The following is a 22,901-nucleotide window of genomic DNA, read 5'->3' on the forward strand; positions in this document are numbered from 1 at the left end:
ATTAGACACAACCATCAGTTCCACCAGCTCAGGCTTCTAACTCCACCAGCTATGCCTTGTAGCTGCAGATATGACTGCTTGCAAACACCCATTGCATTTTCCAGTGAATTCACTGTAAAATATAAAATGGGTTTTTTTCTTCACTCAAGAGATGAAGAATGGAAAATCTTAGATAAGAATTGTAGCTAATTTTTTAAAAGGGCCAAATTCTCCACTGATGTAAGCTGGCACCTCTCCATAGACTCCAATGGAGTTGTGCCAGTTTACATCATCTGATAACTTAGACCAAAACTTCTAAATCTACGTGCTGTCATTTTGCAAGTGCCAAATACGGTTTATTTCAGAACTGGTTTCAGTGCGATGATATTTTCCACTAACGCCACTTGAAATGCCGTCTTACTTTCTTGTATCACATGACAACACACTTCTTTCATTAGACAGAAAACCTCGGGGATTTAGTAGAAAAAGAAAAACATTCTCTGCACAACAGATACAACGTTTAACTTCATTTAAAAACATGCATTGATGGTTGTGTGGTTGCTGCTAGGAGCTGAGTGTGGGCAGGCAGCTCCCAAGACTCCTTCCCTGTGCAAAGCCCTGGCTAGATGGATAGGCGAGTGTTTATATATCACAGCACAGCAGCAAAACACGTGCATTAAGACAGTATTTGTAAACACACAGAAAAACGTTTGCACAGAGTTTCTCTAGGGGTACGTTCACATCTTCCATAGTGAGTATGTTAGTCTTTTTGATTGAAGCCAGCAAATCTGAGTCTTCCAAGCCCATGCACTCCCATTTAGGCCAGCTCTAGATGTATATTTTAGATCATCCAGATATTCCTCTATCATTAAATGACAAACTTGCAGGAATAAAGCCAACTGCACTGCACATCCAGCTGAAATGGTTTAAGCAGCTATTACCCAGGAAATAAAATGGACCAGCCTCTGCTTACCACTGCTCAACCGTAAAACCAGGATAACTTCACTCTTGTTGCTGGAGTCCTACAAATAAAATACAGAGAAACAGAGAAAACAACCCATCCTGGAGCAAAACGATCCAAAGAGGGTGCTTGTAGGAGGCAACATGTCATTACCAGTCTACGGAAGGCTGGGATGAACCCCCCATCACCTCCACCTGAAGCTGACACCCGGCTGCTCCTCCTGCCCGTTCCATCCCAGCAAGGGTCTTTGCTTTTACAGCTACTAGCCTGTATTTCTGAAGTTTCCTTTTCACTGCCATTTCTGATGGAAATGGGTAACTTAAAACCACTTTCCAGTACATCCCAGAGACCAAACTTAAACCAGTTCAGATAACCATTTCAGAGGGAAAGAGCTTATCCTGAAGAGATCAAAATAGTTTCACTTCAAAGAAGAATATTTCATCTCAGAAAGACCCAAACATCGTTTCACAATTTCCTAAACATTTCTTTAGAAAACTTTATCAAAACAGCATCTTAGATTGTAAACTACCATATGCTAAAAATTAAAAAAGAGTAAACACAACATTTAATAATTAAAGATAAACAGAACACTGCTTTGGGTCAAAGAAATGTTTCAGACTGCTTTGAAATAACCCCTCAAAACTAAACAACATACTGTTTCGCTGAAACTGTCCCCAAATTTCTGTTACATCTTAACACAAAGGATTTTGCCTCCAGCACTTTGGCCGGGTCACTGCGGGGCTTCCAGCAGAGGCGGGTACCACCTGGGGACGGTGCTGGGCAGGAGCAGGAGGTGACAACCTGGGAGTGATGTTCACATGTCCCTGTTACTCCTCCTCACGTGGAGGTGCTGACACTGGCACTCACCCACAATCTGCATCACGCTACCTGCCCTGCATCAGGGGTGCTGGCAACCCTATCGCATCTCTCCAGCCCGCTACTAATGTCATGGCCAAACCCATCCCTGAAATGTCATCTCCAATCTCACAGACTGCCTGTCCTGCTGGCAGGCTCGGGCTGTATCCAGGCAGCCCCCACAATGTGGTGGGAAGCAGCTCTGCTCCAGCATGCGGGACCCCAAGAAACCCGGGGTCGCCTCTGCAGCCTGAACATCACACCCCATCATCGGGGAGGAGGCAGGCTAAGCCAGCAGGTGGCAGGTGGGGTGGGTGGAACCAGCTCCCATTCATTGCTCCAGCCTGAGGAGATGTGAGCTTTACTCCCACTTCTGAAGTTTCTCTGGGCTCCCCATTTGTCATCTGCAGCAGAGAAGCCTTGACTCCCATCCGAAAAATTTCTTAATCAGATCACAAGTTCTTCCACGGAGAGCAACAAACACAACCCTATGCTTTATGAGGCTCCTGAACTCCACAGTGGTACAAACAGCAATAACAGGAGCAATCATGATGCTATATGGTACCACTGGCACTGCTACTCCAAAGGAATAATTTAAATCCTGTAAATAACCACGCAATTAAAAAGAACACATGAAAAAGCTGTGCAGCAACCAAAGTAATTATACATCAGCCCAAACTGTATTTTCAGAGAATATTTAACATTACTACTGGTATTACTGCTGCTAACTAACAAAGCAACAGGCTGTCAGGGCTTTAAATATATTATATCTATTAGCTTTGGCATTCTTCCTAGCAGCCAAGCATTAGCAGTGATGAAGAACCATTTAATGTGGCTAATCACGGTACGTTTCTGCACAGCTGTGTCATAACTATTCCTTCTTCTATAAGCAGGGAGCTCGAAATAAATGCTTTCCTGCATCAGAGGCAGGGCTCACGAGGAAGGTCTCCTTCTTTGGCTGGCGGACGTGCTTGGGCCAGACAGAAATGACAAAAAAAGAGAGCAGAAGCCAACTTCTCCATGGTACCGATAGTTCAGGCAGGTGAGTTTTCCAAGAGGAAGTCTGCACGGAGGCAATAGCCAGCCTGATAAGCTGGGAGAGAGGATTTCAAGGGTAAATTTGAAGGCCTGCACTAGGTGCTCCCGACAAAGTGACACCCTCTGCTACCAGACCGTTCCTCCAGTCCCATCTGTTTCACAAAACCCTTCAGTTTGTCTGCTGGTACCGCAGCAAATCTGAGAACAACTTCCAGTGAGTTACTTAGAGTTAATCCTATGAAAATTCATTCTGTAATCCAAGGATTCATCGCTATGGAAACTGCTTATAATCAGTACTTTTTATAGCTTAAAAACCCCAGCATCAACAGAAGGTATTGTAACTCCAGTTGATCGCTATTTCTTTCCCACTGGAGATTGCCAGCTTTAGGAAGGTGACATGGATCTTCCTGGTAATTAAAGGGAATACATAACGTGAAAGCATCCAATTAAGCTCATAAAAGTGAGCTCTGCTGACATGCCAAGATGTATCTGTGAGACTATACAGAGCGCAGTGGGTCAGCATCAAGAGCGATGGCATCAGCTCAGCTCAGCCACCTGCCCGTGGTAAGGATGGAGGGAAAGCCCTCCTTGTCTTCTTCCCACCCTGCCAGTGCAACCAAGCCATAAGGCTTAGCTAATAAGATAAATCATGATCAGCCCTTTTAAAAAGGCTTGACACCTCGTGGCCTGACAGCACTGGCCGAGAACAGTGCCTGAGCCTCATCCTTGGCAGGGAAGTATTTACACCACCACGTCAGCCCATAGACTTGACCAGCATTTTCTGACCACAGAGAGACAGAAGAGCATGTTCAAGTGAGCAGGACAAGAATGCGCAAAGTTTGCAACGCTGGAGGAACGCTTGAACATTTTGAATAGGCCGCCTGAATCTGCTGCAGCCAAGTATGGTCCCGCTCGCCCCACGTAGCAGCCCAGAGGAACCCCACCGGCTTCTGCTCATCTCCAGGATGTGGCTGTGGGTCGGGAGGGAAAGAGGGAGGAAAAAACTTAACGGTACCTGTGGCAGCTGGGAAAAACACTCCAAAAACAGTGAAGAAGGACTCCCCCTGGCTGTAGTTCGGCAGCGTGTTGTTGAACATAAGCTCTTCAGAGTAGCCGACAAAGCCATGCTCTGCAAAGACACGGAGGGTGAGAGGAGAACCTCAGAAACCACAGGGACTGCAGGAGACCCTCCCGCCTGCTCTTGGCGGCCACCCGTCCTCTAAGCGCATGCAACAGCAGTGGCTGTTTCCAGGGATACTTGGGAAGGATGAACGCCAATTTATTTGGTGGGGGAGAAGGCTGACAAGAGGGCAGTGCTGCTACGAGGGTGCACATGCCCGGGAAAGGTGCAGCAGTGCAGGCCACCACGTTGAGAGGCACCACCAGGCTGGGTAGCTCTTGCCAAGCCAGAACACGTCGTACCGAGTCCTGCCTGTGAGCAAGCAGGACACCTTCCCGTAAAACTTGCCCACGGAGGAAAACTGCCTGCAGCCATCAGCCTATATTTATACTTATTTATCCATGTCACTTGAATCCTTATCCAAATAGAGCAAAAATATGCTGCCATAAGAAAGGTGCATCCCTGAGCAAGCCCTCGCACCGTATTCTGTGTTTCTGCCAGTCAAGCGTCTGCACAGACAAGACCTGAGATGTGCCCATGCTGTGAAGCTGCTGCCAACGTATCCTCCTTATACGCCGGTTGCCAATGAGCCCGGAGCCACTAAAGCCAGTTGCAGGGTGGGCTCTCCTCCATGAGATGGGTTTCTCAGCGGAGAAGGAATTAGGTGTTCTACAACCACCCACTGTCGTGTTGTGCGCTCACCCTCTGATGCCGCTGCTCTCCTGTTGCTGCACGATCATCCCCAGACCAGGGCAAAACATGGGGCTGTGATCCTGGCCAGCCGCCCGCCTCCCAGATCTTCTGTAGATGTTTATCACAGCGCAACAAGGAGCAAATGCCGAGACCTCGAGCTGTGCCCTGCTCCCCACAGTGACTTCTGCCCAGTCTTTCCAAGGTCATACACGCACAAGTTTTACTTTCCAAACCAAAAGTTTTACAGAAGACGGAAGAGAGGGGAAAGCAATGGGTAGGATATCAACGTCATGCAACTGGTTTACTGGGCATGTAATGGAGGCTCCTGCTCCCTTTCTTCACACTGGAAGGACAGGTCAAATTCTTCCACAAGCATGGATTCGTTAGCAATAGCTGAGCCCATCAGCTGATGTGCTGGCAGGGCATTAATTAGGAAAGGTTTTAGATGCTTATAGGAAGAGAAGGTAACCGATGAAGGCAGGTTAAGGAATTCATGATATGTCTATGACATTAACAATCTTGTTTTCAACAGGCAACGCTGCTCTTTGGTGGAGTACCTTAAACCTGTGGAAACTTCTCCTCCCTGTCAGGAGTACAAATGCTTGTGCCAGCTGGGGGGTGGGAGGTGAGCGAAGTCAGATCCTTTTTTTCTCCTGCCACTACAGTCTCTTTCCACAAGACATGTGCCCACAACAACTTGAATTATCTTATTAGCAGGCAGGATGTTGTTAATGGCTGCAACAGGGTGATGGCCAGAAATTTAAAAAAGACTCCATCAAAGCTGTCCCATGCCTCAGAGACAACATTAATGATGTTTGGACAGTAGATTAAATCGGAAAATTAAATCAGAGCTCTAAACACCAGACATATCCATTTAAAGTCTCAGAATATAACTAACCACAAAGCTTTGAAGTTGCCACAGAAGAATCCCATAGATAATCAAAAGTTTCCTACTACATCTGCATTCATTGTGTTGCCCAAACATGGATGGAAACACGCTGATAGAAGAGGTCTCCTGCGGCTAGGCTTTTTAAAAGCGATAGCTATCTTCACTAGGAAGAAGTCCCAGACAAGATTTAAAGGGAATAAGCTCAGCACAACACACTGACCTCTGCATCTCACAGATGTCTGCAGAAAGTGCAGCTTCTGGAGAAATAAAGTGGGGGGGTTGTGTAGGCTGTACATTCCCGCAAGAGCAGACCTGAGCTCCTTCAACTGGAATTCATGCCCGTGACAGCACACCACACGGGCTGGCTGCAAAGCTCCCACCAAACAGCTGGAGGAAAATTTTGGTCCCTGGCCAAGGGCTGTTTTTTTTCACAAATTATGTGCTCCTCATAGAGATGTTACTGTTTAATTAGTAAAACAAAAGGAGTGAGCAAAATATTAATCTCATCCCAAGGAGATCTGCAGACCTGCAACCTGTGCTTGACAGCAGCATCAGCATCAAATACCCCTATGTCACTCTTGAAAAAAAGTTTGTCTCACCAGTTCTCAAAATTCTCCTGAGAAGGGGACTCTAGCCTCTCTTGATGTTTTACTCTCATATTTCCCTGTCTTTATCATTCAGGTTTCCCCTACTGTCTAACCAAAATCACCCTGTTTGAAGTTCATGATGCTATTTCTTGCCTGATCCATAAACTATCTGCATTTTTAAATACCCCATTCTTTCACCTACTGGAAACAGTCCCCATCCTGCAATGGCTCAGTCGATGTGTTTCTGCCAGGCTGTAAAACTTTCTGTTTGTCTTCATCAAACCACAAATCGCCCTTTTCACACCACTACTCCAGCTTGTGCGAGCTCACCTGGAAGTCTGACCCTCTCAGCCAGGCTGCTGAGAGCCCTTCCCAGCTGGGGGGTGTCTGCAAATTGAATCTATATATTGTCTTCTCAATCATCCAAGCAGTTAAAGAAAATATCAAACACCACCAAACTAAACCCAGACCCTTGCAGAACCTCACCACAGCACCCTGCTTTGTAAATGAACCGTCTCCAGCCACTGTCTTCTAACTGGGTTTGGGGCTGTGTAATTCAATGACGGGCTGATCCAAGCATTTTGGGTGCCTTATGTCTCCTTTCTCATGCAAAAGGCCAAGTAAACCAGACTACATAATTTGTGATACTGTTTTGGCCATACCATAGCCAAAGAGAGACTGTGAGACCTATGAGTGCCATGTCTGACCTGCACCTGTGTGCATCTGACCCCTATTAAGCTTAAGAAGCCAAACAATCCCTTGTGCTCCATCCATTCATCTGCTGGTCCCTTTCCTACTTTATTCCCCTAAGAGTGAATCCTAGATGGAAGAGACCAAGCCCGAAACCATGGCAGATGTCACTGGAACCACAGAAAATGACAGCTGTGGACTTGTTGAAAGAGCCACAGGATGCGCCTACAACTCTATCCCACTTCTGCTTCCTTTCCTGGCGGCACTGGTGGGCAAGAGGAAGCCCAGCCATTAAACATTTCCCCTTCGTACAGAACCTTTCTCATCTATGCAGAGCGTTCTTGTCTAATTAAAGTTCATCCAAATGTTACTTGTTATTGCAACTTCATTTCTCAGTCAATCACACACACACACACACACACACCATGAAGCAAATCTCACATCCCTTTTGATCAGTTTTACACCAGGACTTGCAATCATCATCAATTTAAGCCAGCCATCAGCACGCGACCGCATTGCTGAGAACATGCTGTGAGCATCTCCTGGCTGCCCTCATGCCTGTGACCGGAGCGAGTCATCTGTGACCTTTCAGCTGTCATATTAATGGGACTAATTGTAGCTGATGGGGCAATTGGGCTGAAAATCATCCAAAACAAAACAGGAATCAGCAAGTGAGACCAATTGGTTAAACCAACAGAGCACTGGGTCGGTTGTTCACAAAGTCAATTAACCACATCCCATTGAAAGTGCACTTCAAAAGGATGGGCTTCGGAAGGAGGAGGGAAGGAAACACGATAGGGTCTATATTTGGCTCTCTGATCTCCAAACAAGGCAACATCATTTTATTTTTTATTTTTTTTTGTAAGAGAATCTTTTCCTCCAGCTTATTGCTGGGTACATGAGATCCAAGCCAGATTCCTCCCTCTTCATTCGTTATAAAATGTTTGCCTGACAAACTTTGCTCTCAATTAATTTATGCAACCCCACAGCCTCTAAATCCTGCCTTTAATGATCCTGCTCTCAGATGGCTTGCAGAGGGCTGGAGTTGAAGTGCTATAAACAATCTTCCCAGTGTCATGTCATGCTAGAAGGAAAAGAATCCGGTTCCTTCTCTGTACCATGTCAGCCTTATGGGAAATGCACAATGAAGAGCAGTAACAATTTATTTTCATCATTAGATACTCAATAAGGAGCAGGCAAATAATGGGTTTCTCAAGTGGTTGAGCTGAAGTAAATAAACAACAGGGAAAAAACTGGCTTAGAGCAACACCTGTATTATTCCTGTGATCTTTGACAAACCAAGTTCTTCCAGTTGTCCATATTAAAATGATGTAACAAACAATAAAAACCACCTAGCAAGTTTCAAATGGAAGGGCTTCTAGGATGAGCACTCTCCATTCACGAGTGCAAGGGAACCAGAGGAGGCTGCAAATCAGCCTGATGCAGGTGGAGAAGGAGATGGAGAAAGATGGTCAGTGTTCCCATGTCCTCCTGTCTACCACGGATGCTTGGGAGGAGGTACCAGCCTTTGCCTGGTTGCCACCACTGCATCCCCCCCTCCACCCTGGCTGGTTTCCATGTTTGAACTTTTATTGCACTTTCTCCTACCTCTCACGCTGTGGAAGAGGATGAAAGCGCTTTTTGACACCCCTTTGGGATACCCCTTAGCTGGGCGGCCCCTCCATGAAGCCCAGGGTTTCGGAGTGGGACTCGGGGAGGTTGGAGAAGGGGCACAAGGCGAAGCCGTGGCTACACGGGGTCAGGCCATTATGCAATGGCACAGAGGACGACAGCGCTGCCAAGTTCCAGGCAACCTGGAGCTCATTACAGATTAGTCAAGCCTTGGCCAAATTCAATAAGCCTGTTCACAAGCTTAAGGTTAAGTAAACCCTGGCACCGAGGTGGGGGTTAAATAATGCAAAAATGGAAAACCACCTTAAGAAATGGCTCCCAGAAGGCTGTCACTTATTGCCCTCTGCTTGTGATTAGAAATTTTAATTATGAAGGTGAATGCTGAAGGCTTGAAATGGTGAGATTTTTTTTTTCTTTTCCTAAATAAGTAAGCCCACGCGTTCCTGCCTGGAAGGTACTTGCTGAGATTTGCTTTCAGAGGAACAGCTGGAAGTGTTTGTCTTGCAGCACATTTCCCAGGTCTGACCCCAGCGTTTTCAGGATCCTGTGTGACGTAAGACACGGAGAGCCAAAGAGTAATTATATATCCTTGGCATAATTATCTCATCTCTCTCTCTTTCCCGTTCCTTCTTCCATCTCTAAACCCTTCTGGCATAAGCTCTGGAATCTAGTCATTCCCCTTGGACACCAGTCCAAGTGCCCACCTGGAGCAAGCTCCTGGTGCAGGTACTGGAGATACCCAGGCAACAGCGTGGACAAAACAGGAATGGTCCTTACAGCCTGGTCCCACAGCTGCCATCCTCAACTGAACACACACCTCTGCAGCAAGAAAAAGTTTCACTCCTCACCAGCCACATGCTTGCATTTTGCTCCTCCAAATTCTTAGACAAGGGCAAGGTACAAGCCCAGGACTTCTGAACTGTTAACTCCCCAGAGTGGGCAAGTCAAGCCCTGTCAGGTTGGTAACTCTCAGAAACTGTGGTCTATCAGATAGCTGTTGGGTGGCCTAAACCAAATTAATTTCTACAAAGGTCAAAGTGCTCTACAGCAAGGAGGGAGTGAAATTCTTCCTCCAAAAGCCCCTGCAATACTAATCCTTCCCTCGCTTACAGAAGAAGTTCATCCACGGGTGGTCTGGTGGTCACCAAACTCACCACCCATAGCCTATCACACTTGCCAAGGGAAAGTCAGGCATGTCTGGCTTTAATGAAGCAACATTCTGATGCCAAACCACCACCAGCAATAGGTTTTTCAGCATCTCAGTGTGCAGTTGCAGACACACAGGATTAACCATCCACATAAAAACTGCAGATGTGAAGAGATGGATGTGAAGCCATGAACGTCATCCAAACACCACGGTCTTTTTATCTTTGTGTTCCGCCCCCCCGCCCCATGCAAACACTGAAACTTAACTTGAGGCAGTCACACTCTGGGCTTTCCCGGCGAAGCAGGTACTCACACGCCAGGGAATGACGTGGGTCCCGCTGACCTCAACCACAGCTCACCAATGCCACGCAGCACACCCAGCGAAGGACACTGAAAACGGTGCACCTCTCCGGTGAACTGGCACCATCAGAGAGGCATGAAGAGGGCACTGGGATCACCAATAACATTGAATCACCTTTCCCAACAGAATTAAAAAAATCAAAGTGGTGCAATCGCAAGCCCCATGCCTCCGCATCCCTCCGTGCACGTGCTTGGCTCCCTGTGTTTGAGCCTGTTTAACACCACATCAGCCACACATTTTCGATGCTCTCCCAAGGCTGGGCTGCTCCTGCAGCCATGCCTTTGCAACTACCCAGCTCCAGGTCCCGAGGTCCTCCCAGTATTTTTTCCCCAGGGAAGTCCAACGCTACCACTGCTACTCCTGGGTGTTGGTCTACTGCTGCCAGCCTGGTACAGGGCAGGTGGAGGCAGAGATGTAAGAGAAAAATATGGAAGGGTTGGGAAGGAAAACAGTGAGAGGGAAGCAGCACAGGTGGTCAGAGGACAGTATGGTGGTTTTTCCATGCTACCAGTCCACTGCTCAGCTTGCTGTGGGCTGACACTCGGGCTGTGAGATGCATGAACAGATTTTCACCAGAAGGTTCCAGCGCTCTAAGAGACGTCAAAGCAACGTGCGTTAAGAGGCAGAGCTGCACTGGTAGGTACAGAGAATAAACATGACCTTTGCTGAACTTATACAGGCAAAAATGTTCTAACATTTTCCAGGACATCTCCTGCTTCACCTTTGGGTATGCAAGTTTTGGCTGGAAGACTGGGAAGAAACAGAGGGAATAGAGAAGAGCTACACGGGAGCAGAGCTGGAGGAGGATGGGATAGACTGAAGAAACTGATGTCCCTGTCTCTTGTACTGCTGGACTCATCTACCCAGGGGACTACATCTGCCCAACCCAGGTTGCCCTTCTCTGCAGCCCTAGCGCATGTGCCACGTGAGCCAGCATGGATCAGTGCACATTTCCTATGAGCCAGGAGCACGCCTGCTCCGTGCTGGACTTGTGGGCAGCACCACTGCTCTGTGCTGGAGACAGGGCACACGCAGACCAGCCCAGATGGAGAAAAGCAAACACAAGTCTTCTGATACTTAGCCCTGTAGATTCACCCTCTGCATGTCACAAATGACATCATTCCTTGGGTTCATCTTAGTTTCCACAGGCACAGCCTGTCTGCTGACAGCTCCCACAGCCTCAGCATTTCTGTTTTGGGAGTCTTAAACTAGGCAAGGGAAAAAATAGAGAGGAATTTCTGTGCTGAATACATGCAGGTCAATGAGTATGCAGTGATAAAAACATAGCTATTATGCAATTAACACAAAGGCATGTGGCCACACTGACAGATCAGTGCAAAAAGACTGCAGAGCATCTGCTCAAGCTGCCAGGGCGCTCCACTCCACCCCAAGCCATGCTGCTGCTGGCAGCCCTGAGCACAAAGTACTGGGAAGAAGGGGAGTCAAGAATGGGAAGGGACTAAATTCCCTCTGTAATTTCATTCCTAAATCCTAGCTGAACACATTTACTATCAAAAGAGCTCAGGGCAGTCACAGACCCCAAGCCACAGAAGCAGGAGTAAAAGCAGCCCCCCTGCCATGGCTGTCTCCCCACATGTCAGGACGGTGTCAGCTGAAAATTAAGTGCTGGGTGCTGTAGCTGGCATCTTCCCACACCTTGCTGGTCACAGCAAGTGGCATCCTCCAAAATGCCAAACCAAAGCTGAGCAGCAAGAGGCAGCCCAGGGTGGGGAGAGGAGCCCATTGCTATTTTTCCACTCGTGGTGAACAAATAAGCTCCTACTTTATCATTAGCGCTAGGGAGATGGTTTCATAAATTAGGACAAACAGCAGCCTTACATTTCAAATTCATCAGAGCTGCGAGCAGCAAAAAGACAGACAGGTTTTAGCAAAAAAAAAAAAAAAAAAAAAATCACAAGAGGGGAGGGGAGAGAGAAAGATCAGAGCAATTTAGAAGAAAGAAGGAAAGGAGTTCCCTTGCCCAAGACTTTCTCTGCACCCATAATAAGCCTGGCAAATCCAAAATTACAGATTATGTAAAGTCTGTAATTAAAGGAGCAAAAGCCACGGTTAAAACAATCTAAAAAGACCAAGCCCTGAGAAAGGCAACCCGAATCCCTTATCTTTTGATGGAAAAGAATGTGCTCCCTGAGATTAATGACGTGTTTACCCAAAAGGAAATCACCACCCTTCTGAAGCAGTGAATGTTTGTTCCTCCCGAGCCCCTGTTTTCTGCTCCAGAGCTGATCTCCCAAACCTCCTGTTTAAAATCAACACACAATACAGCTTCCTGCCGCCATGGGCTCCAAGGGATCCCACCACTAACCCCCTCCCGAAACCCACCCTCCACCACACCTGTCCATCCCAGCCACTGCCAGTGGGGGTGAAAACAGGGTGTTTAGAGCACCCTGCGAGCACCAGCATGGAGAAGGGCATCATCCCGACGGCTGCTACCAGCCTTGCTGCGGGATGATGAATCACCCCCAGGTATACATATTTCTCAGTTGAGCAGACAAACTAGCAAGCATGGAGACTGACAGCGCCGTCAAGGGGAAGCACTCACTGCCTGTTTTCCCATCTTGCTCTTCTCTGAAGTCTCCGGACACAGCAGGCAACCTCTCCTCAAGCTTCAGCAGCACACTCTGCAGACTGCCCTGCCACAGGGTGCTCTCAGAGAGGTTTAACACCAGCCGGTGCAATGGTCTGCCATGTTGCAGGAGGCATGGAGGAGCAAGGGATTTGGGCACTGAAAACCCTCCAGCGAGCAAGAAAGCCTAGAGCACGAGCACCGGGGGGGGGGTGGGGGGGGGGGTGGGGGGTGGGGGGTGTTAATCTGTTTGAAGAAACCTGCAAAAAACCTGCTCAGTCCTTTGCATACATGATAAACCCAAGTATTCACATTTCCCCCTTTGCTAAACACCCTCCCAGTAAATACACTCCCACTCCATCCCCGATCTCATGGAGCATCCCAGCCACGAGAGCCACCAGGTCACAAGCATCCTCCCCTCCCCAGCAGACCTGCAATAATGGGTGCTGGCCAACAGCTAAAAACAGCATAAAAGGCAGAATAAACAAAGGGAATGCTTCAATCTGTCTCTGACAGATTTATTTATTTATATTTAGCCAATGGGGCAATTTTCATTTGGGGGACACTGTCACCTCTCTTAGACCGTGAAGCAGCCTGTGCTTCCCCTGAGCTCTCCCCAGCCACATCAATCTCCTATGGGATTGAGTTGGGTGGGAGGAAATGCTAATTTCTCCCCCAAGTCCCCATGCACCTGCTTTACCTCCACCTGACCTTCTCGGGAGGATGGAGAGGTAGAAAACCACTGGGGTACACGAGAATGCACACAGAGCCCAAAAGTGTCCCCATGGGCAGCTCCTCACCACGAAAGCCCAGCATCTCGGCACTGCTTAAATAAAGCAAACCTTAGGAATGTGCCTGTGGAAGTAGCTAGTAGAGCTGCTTGGCACTTATTCTGTCTCTGCAGGTTGGTAGGTTTTAATTATTTTTTGAAAAAAAGCCAAAAAATGAATATTTTCTGCAGGTGGAAAATCTGAAATTTTGGTTAGGAGAAAAAAGGAATAGATTTTAACATGAGTATTTCAAATTCATAAAGCCCTCTTATGTTTTATATTATTTAACGCTAAGCTACAGACCTGCTGTAATATATAAAATCCTTCCATCACTATTTTATTTTTTGATGTGGTATCCGCTACCTGGCTTGTTCAGCGGTATTCAAACCAGCCAGTGGAAACAGTTTTATTCATTACAAAGAGGAGAAGTAAAAAGTCCCTTGCTTCATCCTTTTTCTAGGAAAATAGTTTGCATCAATGGGATTATTATTATTATTAATTACAGAGTGGTATTTCTTGGAAGTCATGCCCAGAGTCCCTGGTTGTGGGAGGCTCTGCAGAACTTCTCCCACGAAAAACCCCAGCCTTGAGAAATCAGAACTTCAGCTGAGTCAAGGCACAACAATTGGAGGAAAACGAGCGGCAGCAGCGATGACACACATCCTTTGAACTCATTGGAGTGACCTCCTTTCTAACTCAGAGCTACTCCATGCATCGCTTGGGACCAAGCCCAATCCATGTTGACCAACTCCCCATCTTTCAAAAGAAGGCAGCTAACCAAAACGTAACATAATGCACCGCACCCTGCCATGGTCTACGGAGTCTTCTGCCATACTCACGACTAGAGCATCCCATACTCCCAACTTACGGGTATCTTATCCAGATGACAACAATGTCTCAAAAGAAACCTGTTCCATTTGTTGCTGGTTTGAATCTGTGTCCAAAACAACAGGCTTATTTTATTTTTAGGAGGTTTTAACTATCCTCTATACAACACACACAGCTATAGCTACAGCTTCAAGTCTAGTTTCAGGCTGGAAACCAAACAGTGTTTGGGTTTGGAAAGGTTGAGCAGGATGTTGGCACCTTAAAGGATTTTTTTGTTGTTTGTTTGAAGCTATTAATTGAATTCAGTTTATACCAGAGAATACATTTTCCCCACCAAAATCACATTTTTCAATTAATACATTTCCCATTTGAGTAGAAAAGAAAACCAGCAAGAACCACCGGCCATCATCCAGGCCAGTGAAGGTACAACTAGGCTAAAATCTCTTTCTTACTACCAAAAAAGGCCAAAAATTGTTAACACAAGGCAGCAGAGATGATGATGAGCAGTAGATAAGGACCCATGTCCCAGGCAAAGTTTTCCTTTCAGCCTAAGAGAGGAATGCAAACTACAAGTGAAGCGGCTGGAGGAAGAATCTAGTATCTAGAAATTATCTTCATAAATTGAATCCCTAAATAAGGAAAGCTGATTCAGGGCACAGCTGAACTGTGACTGGAATTAAACACTGGGGGAATGAAAAAAGAGGAGGTAAAATATCTCTATCATTTGAAAACAATTATGTAGCGGCACCAAAAATAGAAAAAAAAATCAATGCTATTAAATAAAGCTGTCCCATTTAAACACAGCAACAGGGATAGATGGAGAGATTATGGGATGATATATAACTTCCTCGAGCCAGTTCATTTTATCAGGTCTCCAGCATTAAACAAGTTGAACAGAGAGCCCGCACCTGAGGTTTCATGGAGGAGAAGAGGTAGGGAAAGCCAAGGTGAAGGCAGCATCTAGCAGGGGACAAAGCCAGCCAAGGTATTTCAGGATTCATTTACAAGCTCTAGGAAGATGAGCTTAGCATTGCCTCACAGGGCAACAGCAAAGAAATTAAAGGTTAAACCAACTGTGCACAAAATCTGTATAAATCAGGAGCAGTGTTATCTATTAGGCATGTTTAAACCTGTAACGACCTCAGCAAACCCTCTCCTGCTCCAGGGATGGACCCGGGCCAGCCCGGCCCTGATGGCACCATGCAGTGGCACATTGTAGGGTGTCAGAGGGGGCCAGGACCCTCCTCCTCCTCGGCAGCACGTGGCAGAGGGCAGCTCGCTCCCATCCCATACGGCCACTCAGATGGGGCAGCCTGGAGAAGACTGAAGAGGAGCACAAGGGGTCTTCCACGCAAGGTGGCTTAATGCAGAAAGGAAGGACATCAGCTGGTCCCCAAGCCCTTGAGAGACCCAGAGGGGTGGGGTTTGGTTGCAGGAAGGGGGGTTAGCCCGAGATAGCTGTGACTAGAGCAGGGTCCACAAGGATGCAGCGGAGGATCCGTTGCTGGAAATTTTTAAGAGCAGGTTAGATGCACACGGCATCGCCAGCACAGCCCGGTGGGTGCAGCAGGGCAGGGACCCGCAGGCCCTGGGCCCTCCTCCCCTCCTCCTTACCCACCTCCTGAGAGATGCCTCAGGGCAGTGGGTTCAGTGGAACCACAGAGTGGGAGAACAGGGATGCCAAGTCCAGCCCCCAGCGAGCAGCAGCTGTGCTGACAACTGACACCCTGAGCACCCACCGGCAGGCAAGACCACCGCTCCTCAACAAAGTCCTACTACCGGGTGTCCTCCAGCAAGGAAACACTGTGAAAACCTACCTACCAACAGGGCAGCCAAGCGGAACTGCATAGCAAAGTTACATCTCAACCTAATTTATTTATTTTTAATTGCTTTAAATACCTACTTCAGAGAGCCTGGATGGAGTGGTGTAGCTTTCCTCTCACTATCTAAATAAGGGCCCTAACAATGTTATCACTTTTCAAAACACATCTGTCCCGCAGCTCCTAGCCCAGACAATTGGCAGGTAACCAGTTAATAAATGTCTTTGCCAGACTGTTGAATAGGCTGGCCCTGGCTCAAGAGTGATGTCAGGGCCATTCAATGCACTATAATTGGAAAAACCTGGGGAAAGCAATCCTGTGTTTTTTAATAAATAAAGAGCGTATTAGCAGTCTCCTGCTTTTATTCACCCCGGTGTCTACCTTGTTCAGTAGCAAAGTGGGATTTTTTTTTCTACTGCCGCTCACTCAGTGATTTCTCCTTGGAATTTGATGCCAGTTTCCAGATGTGTCTCAGGCCAGGAAGTCAGCAATCAGCCTGGATAAAGCCTCTGGGATTAGCTGCAGATCATCTTCTGACACACACATCCTTCCTGCACCCTCTCTTATGAAATTGGGGCACAACCCTTGTGCCCAAAAATAAAATAAAACGACAGAGAGCCAAGCAAAAGCCCCTGATTAGGACGCTTTGATCAGTTTCATATTAAACATGTGGGAATATATTTAATTAATTCTACACACCAAAGCCCCCGAGGCACCGTTTGAGGGATCTTTACAACACCAGTGTGTTTATATACATAAATCACTTTAACAATTGTAGGTTCCCTGTCTGCTGGAGCAGCCCCAGGCGAAGCTCATCTCCCACAGCTCCTCACCAGTGGTACCCACAGGAGAGCATCAGCTCCCGGGCTTGGCTGCAGAACACCCGAGAGGGATGAATCCTCCAAAGGACTCACCCTCGGAGGAAAAAGTGAGGATGATAAATGAGTTATCTGTGTGCACAACTTTGCAAAGCTAAAACTGAAGCAGGTGACACAAAGGCCACGGTTTGCGTGGAAATTAACCCCAAACAAGCACCCTGACAGCAATGCGCCCTTCACATCTCTCTGCATCCCTAAGAAACCAGCTGCCTGGGTTCCCCAGCCGGGAGGAGATGGGGCTCAGCCCCATGCAGCCGGGCTCCAAGCTTCCCCCAGCCACGTGGTACCATCTGCTACAGGATGAGGAGGGTCCCAGCCCAAGGGGACCCAATTACTGAATTCCTAACAAAATAATTTATTCTCCCCTCTCCCCCAGGGCATTTAGTGTTGTGATTCCTTTCATCTCCCCAACAAAGCACAACCAAACTAACGCCAGCCCTCCCCCAGCAACCACCCCCCTTGCGCTCCCGCAGCCGCTCTGCTATAACGGGGCACCTGAGAGCTGCTGCCAAAACAGGAAAGCAGGCGCCTAATTGAAAGGGAGTATTTGGGAGTCACCCTACACAAAAATTAGCAGAGATATGCTAGGAAAACAAAAGAGTGGGCATTAACAGTGAGCTTATCTTCTTTTTCCGTGACTCTAATGTTCAGGACGTGAAGAGGCCAAAACGTTTCACATACTGTTCTGAGGAGCATCCTCCCCCTTTACTCAGGCTGATTTTGAGGTATGGACCTCCAGAATTAAAAGGCAAATGTATGTGAGCCAAGAAAACCCTGCATTGCTACTATGCAGCTTTGTGGCCAGTGCTGGGTCTTGGTTATGGGTCAGGAAGTTCAGTGCTGCCTGATTTCAATTCACCTGTGTCAGGTTTGGTAAAAACTGTAAGCTGTGCCTAGGGAGGAAAGAGAATACAGAAGTTTTCCATCCCAAGGATGGAGTGCAGGGGTCTCTGGTTCTGGAGGTCTGTCCGAATTTTAAAGGTGAGTGGCCAGAGGCAGCTCAACGAGGCTGGTTTTCAGCCAGCAGAGCCCAGGGATGCCCCCCTCCTCGCCACCCACCCCTGGCCAACATCCCAGCCCAGGACTGTGACCTGTCCCCAGGGGAAGTGCTGGCCGGAGCCAAGGGGAGGATTTAGGATTAACTCCAAAAAATCAGACAGTCCCACCCCATGCTGCAGGCAGCCTGGGGAAAGGAGCAAAAGCCCTGGAGGCCTGGCAGAGGGCTCCGCAGCCTGGCCGGGAGCAGGCAGGGCTGCCTGCAGCCTCAGCGGGGTCCGCAGCATCTGGACAAGCGACCCTGAGCAGCCCCTGCCTGCTGCAGCCACCCAGCTCCCCTGGGTGCTCGGGGCTGCAGAAGCCCGGCCGGCTCTCACAGTGGGAGCGAGCCACGGCAATAAAGAGGGGATAACAAAAAAAGAGGAGAAAAAGCAGCGGGAAGCCCTGCTGAGAAGCCCCCTTTTGTGTAAACACGCTCCGTCCTTAGACTAAAAATAAAGGCAAACCACAGGAAGGGAGTGAGTGCTTGGACAATATCCGATTTGGTGTGTGCCTGGGTGTGAGCTGAGGGAACGGGCAGAAGAGCAGGGGACTCCACCCAGCGCAACCACACAAAGGCAGCCGTTTAAGACCTTCAAGATGGACAAGAATTCCTGGAGATTATTTAAATCCAAATAACTGCTGCTTGGCAGATGCACAGTCCTTTGGTATGTGCGCAGCACTTGGAAATGTTAAGTGAGGGAAAAGGCTGCCATGGTGGGAGCAGGAAAGGCAGGATGGCTGCACAAAGCCCATTGTACAGGTTCGGAGACCGAGACCTGAGGCCATGAATTGAAACCCTATAAACCTGTCCTAAAACACAGAAACAACCCAGACAAGATGTCAGCTGAAATCTTTCCAGCGCACGGGTCCATCCTCAAAAATTACCTCTCCCTGCACACTGCCCTTTGCATCTCAGTCACCACTGCAGCCGAAGAACCAAACCCAAAACAACTGCACGTACATGACAGCTGCGGAAAGCTGATCAGTTGACTGCTCACCCCAAAGGGGTCTCAAATGCTTCCCCAGGTGCTGGGCTCAAGACGCACTGCACCCCACCATTGCCATCAGCCAGCTCTTGGGGATGGAGCTTCGCTGACACCTGCACGTCCCACCCACAGCCTCCCTGCAGGAGGGATGCTTTGCTGACGGGTGCAATCGCACCCAAGAGGCAAGCATCCGTCCATGCCGTGCAGAAAGCGTGCAAGGCAAAGTGAGGAGGCTTCTTGAAGCCCAGCGCTCACCGTTGGTGCTGACACACCACTCAGAGGCCTTCCAGGGAAATGCAGGACTTGAGAGGAACCAACCGTGCAGCCTGGCTCAAAACAGTTCTCTCACACGGAAGCGGTCTGTACAAGCAAAAACCTCCCCAGCTCTCCCCAGCCAGCCTTATGGCCACAGGTCCAAACATATGGGCAGTGCTGCTTGGGAGAACTGGCATCTGGGGCTTGGATCTGGCCACCATCAGCCCAGTGTTCTTCCCCACACTGGAAACCCCCTTCTCTTTAGCCAGCCACTGCTAAACTGCAGCATATGCAATGCTCAACCTCCTCGTTTCTCTTCCTTTCCCTATTTTCTGTCAGAAGAAAATGACATAGTGCTCAGCAGTGGAGGAAATCAAAGACAGCTACGTTGACCTCAACTTGGGCACGTTTCCTGCTGACGTTTGTATTCCTTTAATTCCCTCCTCCTGGTCCCATGTTCGTTTTCCTACCATCAGTTCTCACCCCAAGTATTCCTTTTCTCTCTACTATTAGAAAGGTCTCCAGGTCTACATTAAAGGTCCCCTCTGAACACAACTGAAATGCAACCCCCTCCTGTTTCCTTTAGAAAACAACCTCCTGTGAAACAGAGCTGTTCTGAGGCAGGTCAGTTGCTTTCTCTGTGAAACACGCACAGCCGTCCTCACTCCATTCTCATTTGCACGTGTCTGCCAAGACTTTTACCACCTTTCATTTGGGGCATTTCTTACATGCTAAATATAAAACGCAAACACCTTTCCACAAGGCTGTCTCTGAGAGGGCAGCAGCTGCTGGTGCAGCAGCTTCTGTTCCCAGCCCGCTGTCCTTGCACGCCGTACCAGCAGCACGAAGTGACCCAGCAGCACGAAGAGACAGCTGTGCCATGGGCACTGCGAGCACCTCTGTGACTCACCTCCTGCCGCCTGGCAGGCAGCTGAATCCCAGCTGTGAATAAAACCCGAAAATCTTTCCTTTAAATTGACTTTAGCAGGTGGCTTGCAACCCCCTAAGATGCTGCTGGACACAGAGGAAGCCAAGAAAAAGGTGACACCTTCTGTTTACTCAGCTAATTACACTTCGTTTATTACTGGAGCGGCCGCTGTGGCACTCACGGTCCCCTTACACCTTCCACCGCCAACTCCCCACGTCCTGAGATGTTTCCTTGAAAACACCCCTCGGGGATGAGGATGGAGGGAGGGGAAGGGGGCGCAGGGTGCCAGCAGGACTGCAGGTGGGAGCCCTGGATCTCTGCCTTGCCCAAGCTGGAGCTGCCGCTGCAGGCTGAACTCAGGCTGGAGAAGGTTAACGGGGGAAACCTGAACACACTCCTCTTTGAAACCCCAGCAGGCACCTGCCCCAGCCCACGCAGTCCCTCCTTGGCTCCCCAGTGTGGCCCTGGGCAGCAAATCCAGCAGTGTGCAGCCGGGCGCCACAGCCGGGGTCTACGTGACCTCAGGGGTCTCTGGGGAGAGAAGCTCCTAAGTCATAATCCTAAGCAAAGTCATAATCCTCTGGTTTTGTGGGCACCATGCCTAACCTGGAGTTAGACAGCAGAAGGCTGCAAAGAGCGATTGTGAACTCTCTGTTGTTAGAAAACCTCCAAGCACAATATAAGTATAACAAGTGCACACGTGGGAGCTGAGTCAAACACCTGAATTACTAAGACATCTCCAGTCGTACTCTGGAAATACTCCCTGCAAAATAACAGGTCACCTCTAAAAGATCATACCAAAGGACAGGGGACATGTCTGGCAGCGCTGAACTGTACCTCTGCCTAGATGCGTAACGTCACAAAGACACCCAAGGAGAAAACCCCAAGGGATTAACACCTCCGTCAGGTGATGTAATTACCCCATGTAATGAACCCCCAGTTCTACCTGGATCAAGGTGTGTAAAGGACCCAATGACAAAGTCCAGCGTCGAGACAGCCAGCAGGAAGAGCAGCAGGAGCTGGAACCTGATGATCCACTTCACCCCGGCCAGGTTGATCCCCAGCAGGCCCAGCAGGACAGCCAGGGAGATGCCGCGCACTGCCCAGATGTTGCTGAGGCTCAGGACATCTGCGATGGATTCCGCAAAGCCAGTGATGTACATGGCACCTGCAACACACTGAAGGACAGAGCTCTGTGAGTATGGGAGAACAAGAGATCCCCATCCACAGCCCCCATGCTGGGCTGGCCGGGGGGTCCCTGTTCAGACAGACATTTGCTGTCACAATACAATCTTTAGTGTTACTCTGGTCTACAGGGATTGAACCTTACTGCTGTAAGACAGCACACCGCCAGGGCAGCACACCTACTGCCCGGACAGAGAAGGCTGGGTCTAGGGCCAGCAGCCCAGCAACTTCCCGTGGGCTTTAAAATCTACCCCCATTAATGCTTCAGGAGAAACCACACCGGCTTCTCGAGGGAGAAAACCTTAAGTGTAAGATGAGTCAACCTTAAGTGGCTCCCCTTCTTCTGTTTCTCTGAAGGAAAGGGTCTCAGTTCAACACCTGTCTGGGGAATGGCAGTTTGCTTCCCCCTTCATTGCCTCCCAGGGGTTATTTTTAACTCTGTTTAGTTTGGATGTAAAGCCTGATGTTTCACTGGCTCCCCATCTCATTGCTGGAACGAAGCCTGCACTTTTGAGGAGAGCGTATTGTGCAAGCCATCCTCCCTGAGCTCCCGGGAATGCCGCTGGTTTGTCTGGCTGCGGGGCAGGAGGCACTCTGCCCTGGGTGGTGGAGAGCCTGCAGGATGGGACATCTGCAGCACAGGTTCAGGCTTCAAACCCCACTGCGGGGCAGCAATCCGAAATACCAGGATGTTTCCCTCCAGAGGTTCCCGCTAGCTGACACATCAGCAACAACCCTTTCCAGGGCACAGCATCCCTGGCGAGCCAGGCTGGGGCACTCGGCTTCACGCCAGCATGGGTGCTGTGACCCCGGGGTCCTGCGATCTCACTGTCCCCATCCACAGGCAAGGGACATGCAGCACAGCTCCCACATGACTGGAAAGGAGAAAAATCACCCAAGCCAGCAAGCGCCAGAGCAGAGCCCTGCTCCGCTGCAGATCTCCCTCAGACCACACCAGCACCGCTCCACTGAGGGTGTCCAGGACGACCTGACCCATACCCAGGAGCGGCGGGTTTGTGCACAGGTTTTGGCGAGCCAGGTGCATGGGAGTCACCTGTTCAGATCCTTACACCTACAAATTGGAGATCCTACAGCAGGATTCACTTCCATCGCAGGCAGACACCTAGCACGGATGGGGTGAACTACACCCTGACAGTCTCTCTTTCTCCTGGCTGGTAGCCCCACTGTGAATGCCTTCACCAGAGAAGCATCAGACTCTTTAAGGTAGCCCCAAATAAGTGGAGATATTCTTATTTACTTGTGTTTAGCATGGCCTACAGCAACACTGAGTGGAAAACACACATCCTACATGGGTGCTCTCTCTGGAAAACAGGTCCCTCCTGAGCTAGTAAAGCACAATACCCCGTGCCTGCACAGCTCTGCTTGGGGCACCCACAAAAATGGCACTTGAGATTTGAACCCAAAAAAACCTCAAACAGAATCTAATGCTAATAAACACATCAAAACCAGGCGCAGTTCTTGCCTTTCACATGAGGAAAAGCTCTGTGGACAGAAAGCAGTATCACCTAACCCCAACCCCCTGTACTTGACCAACGTCAGTTTTTGAAGCAATTACATTTTCTTAACTAAGTCAGTTTTCTTTCCTTTCACACCAAGGATGGCAATGTTCAAGGACACTCTGAAGGGAGCAGAGCTAAGCAAGCTTCCTGGAAGC

At 48.8% G+C, this 22,901-nt stretch overlaps 1 protein-coding gene across 3 annotated transcripts in view; it reads right to left on the reverse strand.

The window, feature by feature from the left end:
• SLC12A8 (solute carrier family 12 member 8) overlaps positions 1 to 22,901 on the reverse strand; it is a 54,946-nt gene that overhangs the window by 21,564 nt on the left and 10,481 nt on the right. For 2 of the 3 annotated variants that reach the window (XM_055812852.1, XM_055812851.1), the window contains exons 5-6: positions 20,988 to 21,219; positions 3,849 to 3,962 (exon numbers count right to left, since the gene is read on the reverse strand). In XM_055812852.1, coding sequence (XP_055668827.1) covers positions 3,849 to 3,962; positions 20,988 to 21,219 — 346 coding nt within the window. The remainder of the gene's footprint in view (positions 1 to 3,848; positions 3,963 to 20,987; positions 21,220 to 22,901) is intronic. The other variant, XM_055812853.1, reaches the window with a different exon arrangement.

The sequence above is a fragment of the Falco peregrinus genome, chromosome 8 (assembly GCF_023634155.1).
Source record: "Falco peregrinus isolate bFalPer1 chromosome 8, bFalPer1.pri, whole genome shotgun sequence".
Classification (NCBI taxonomy): domain Eukaryota; kingdom Metazoa; phylum Chordata; class Aves; order Falconiformes; family Falconidae; genus Falco; species Falco peregrinus.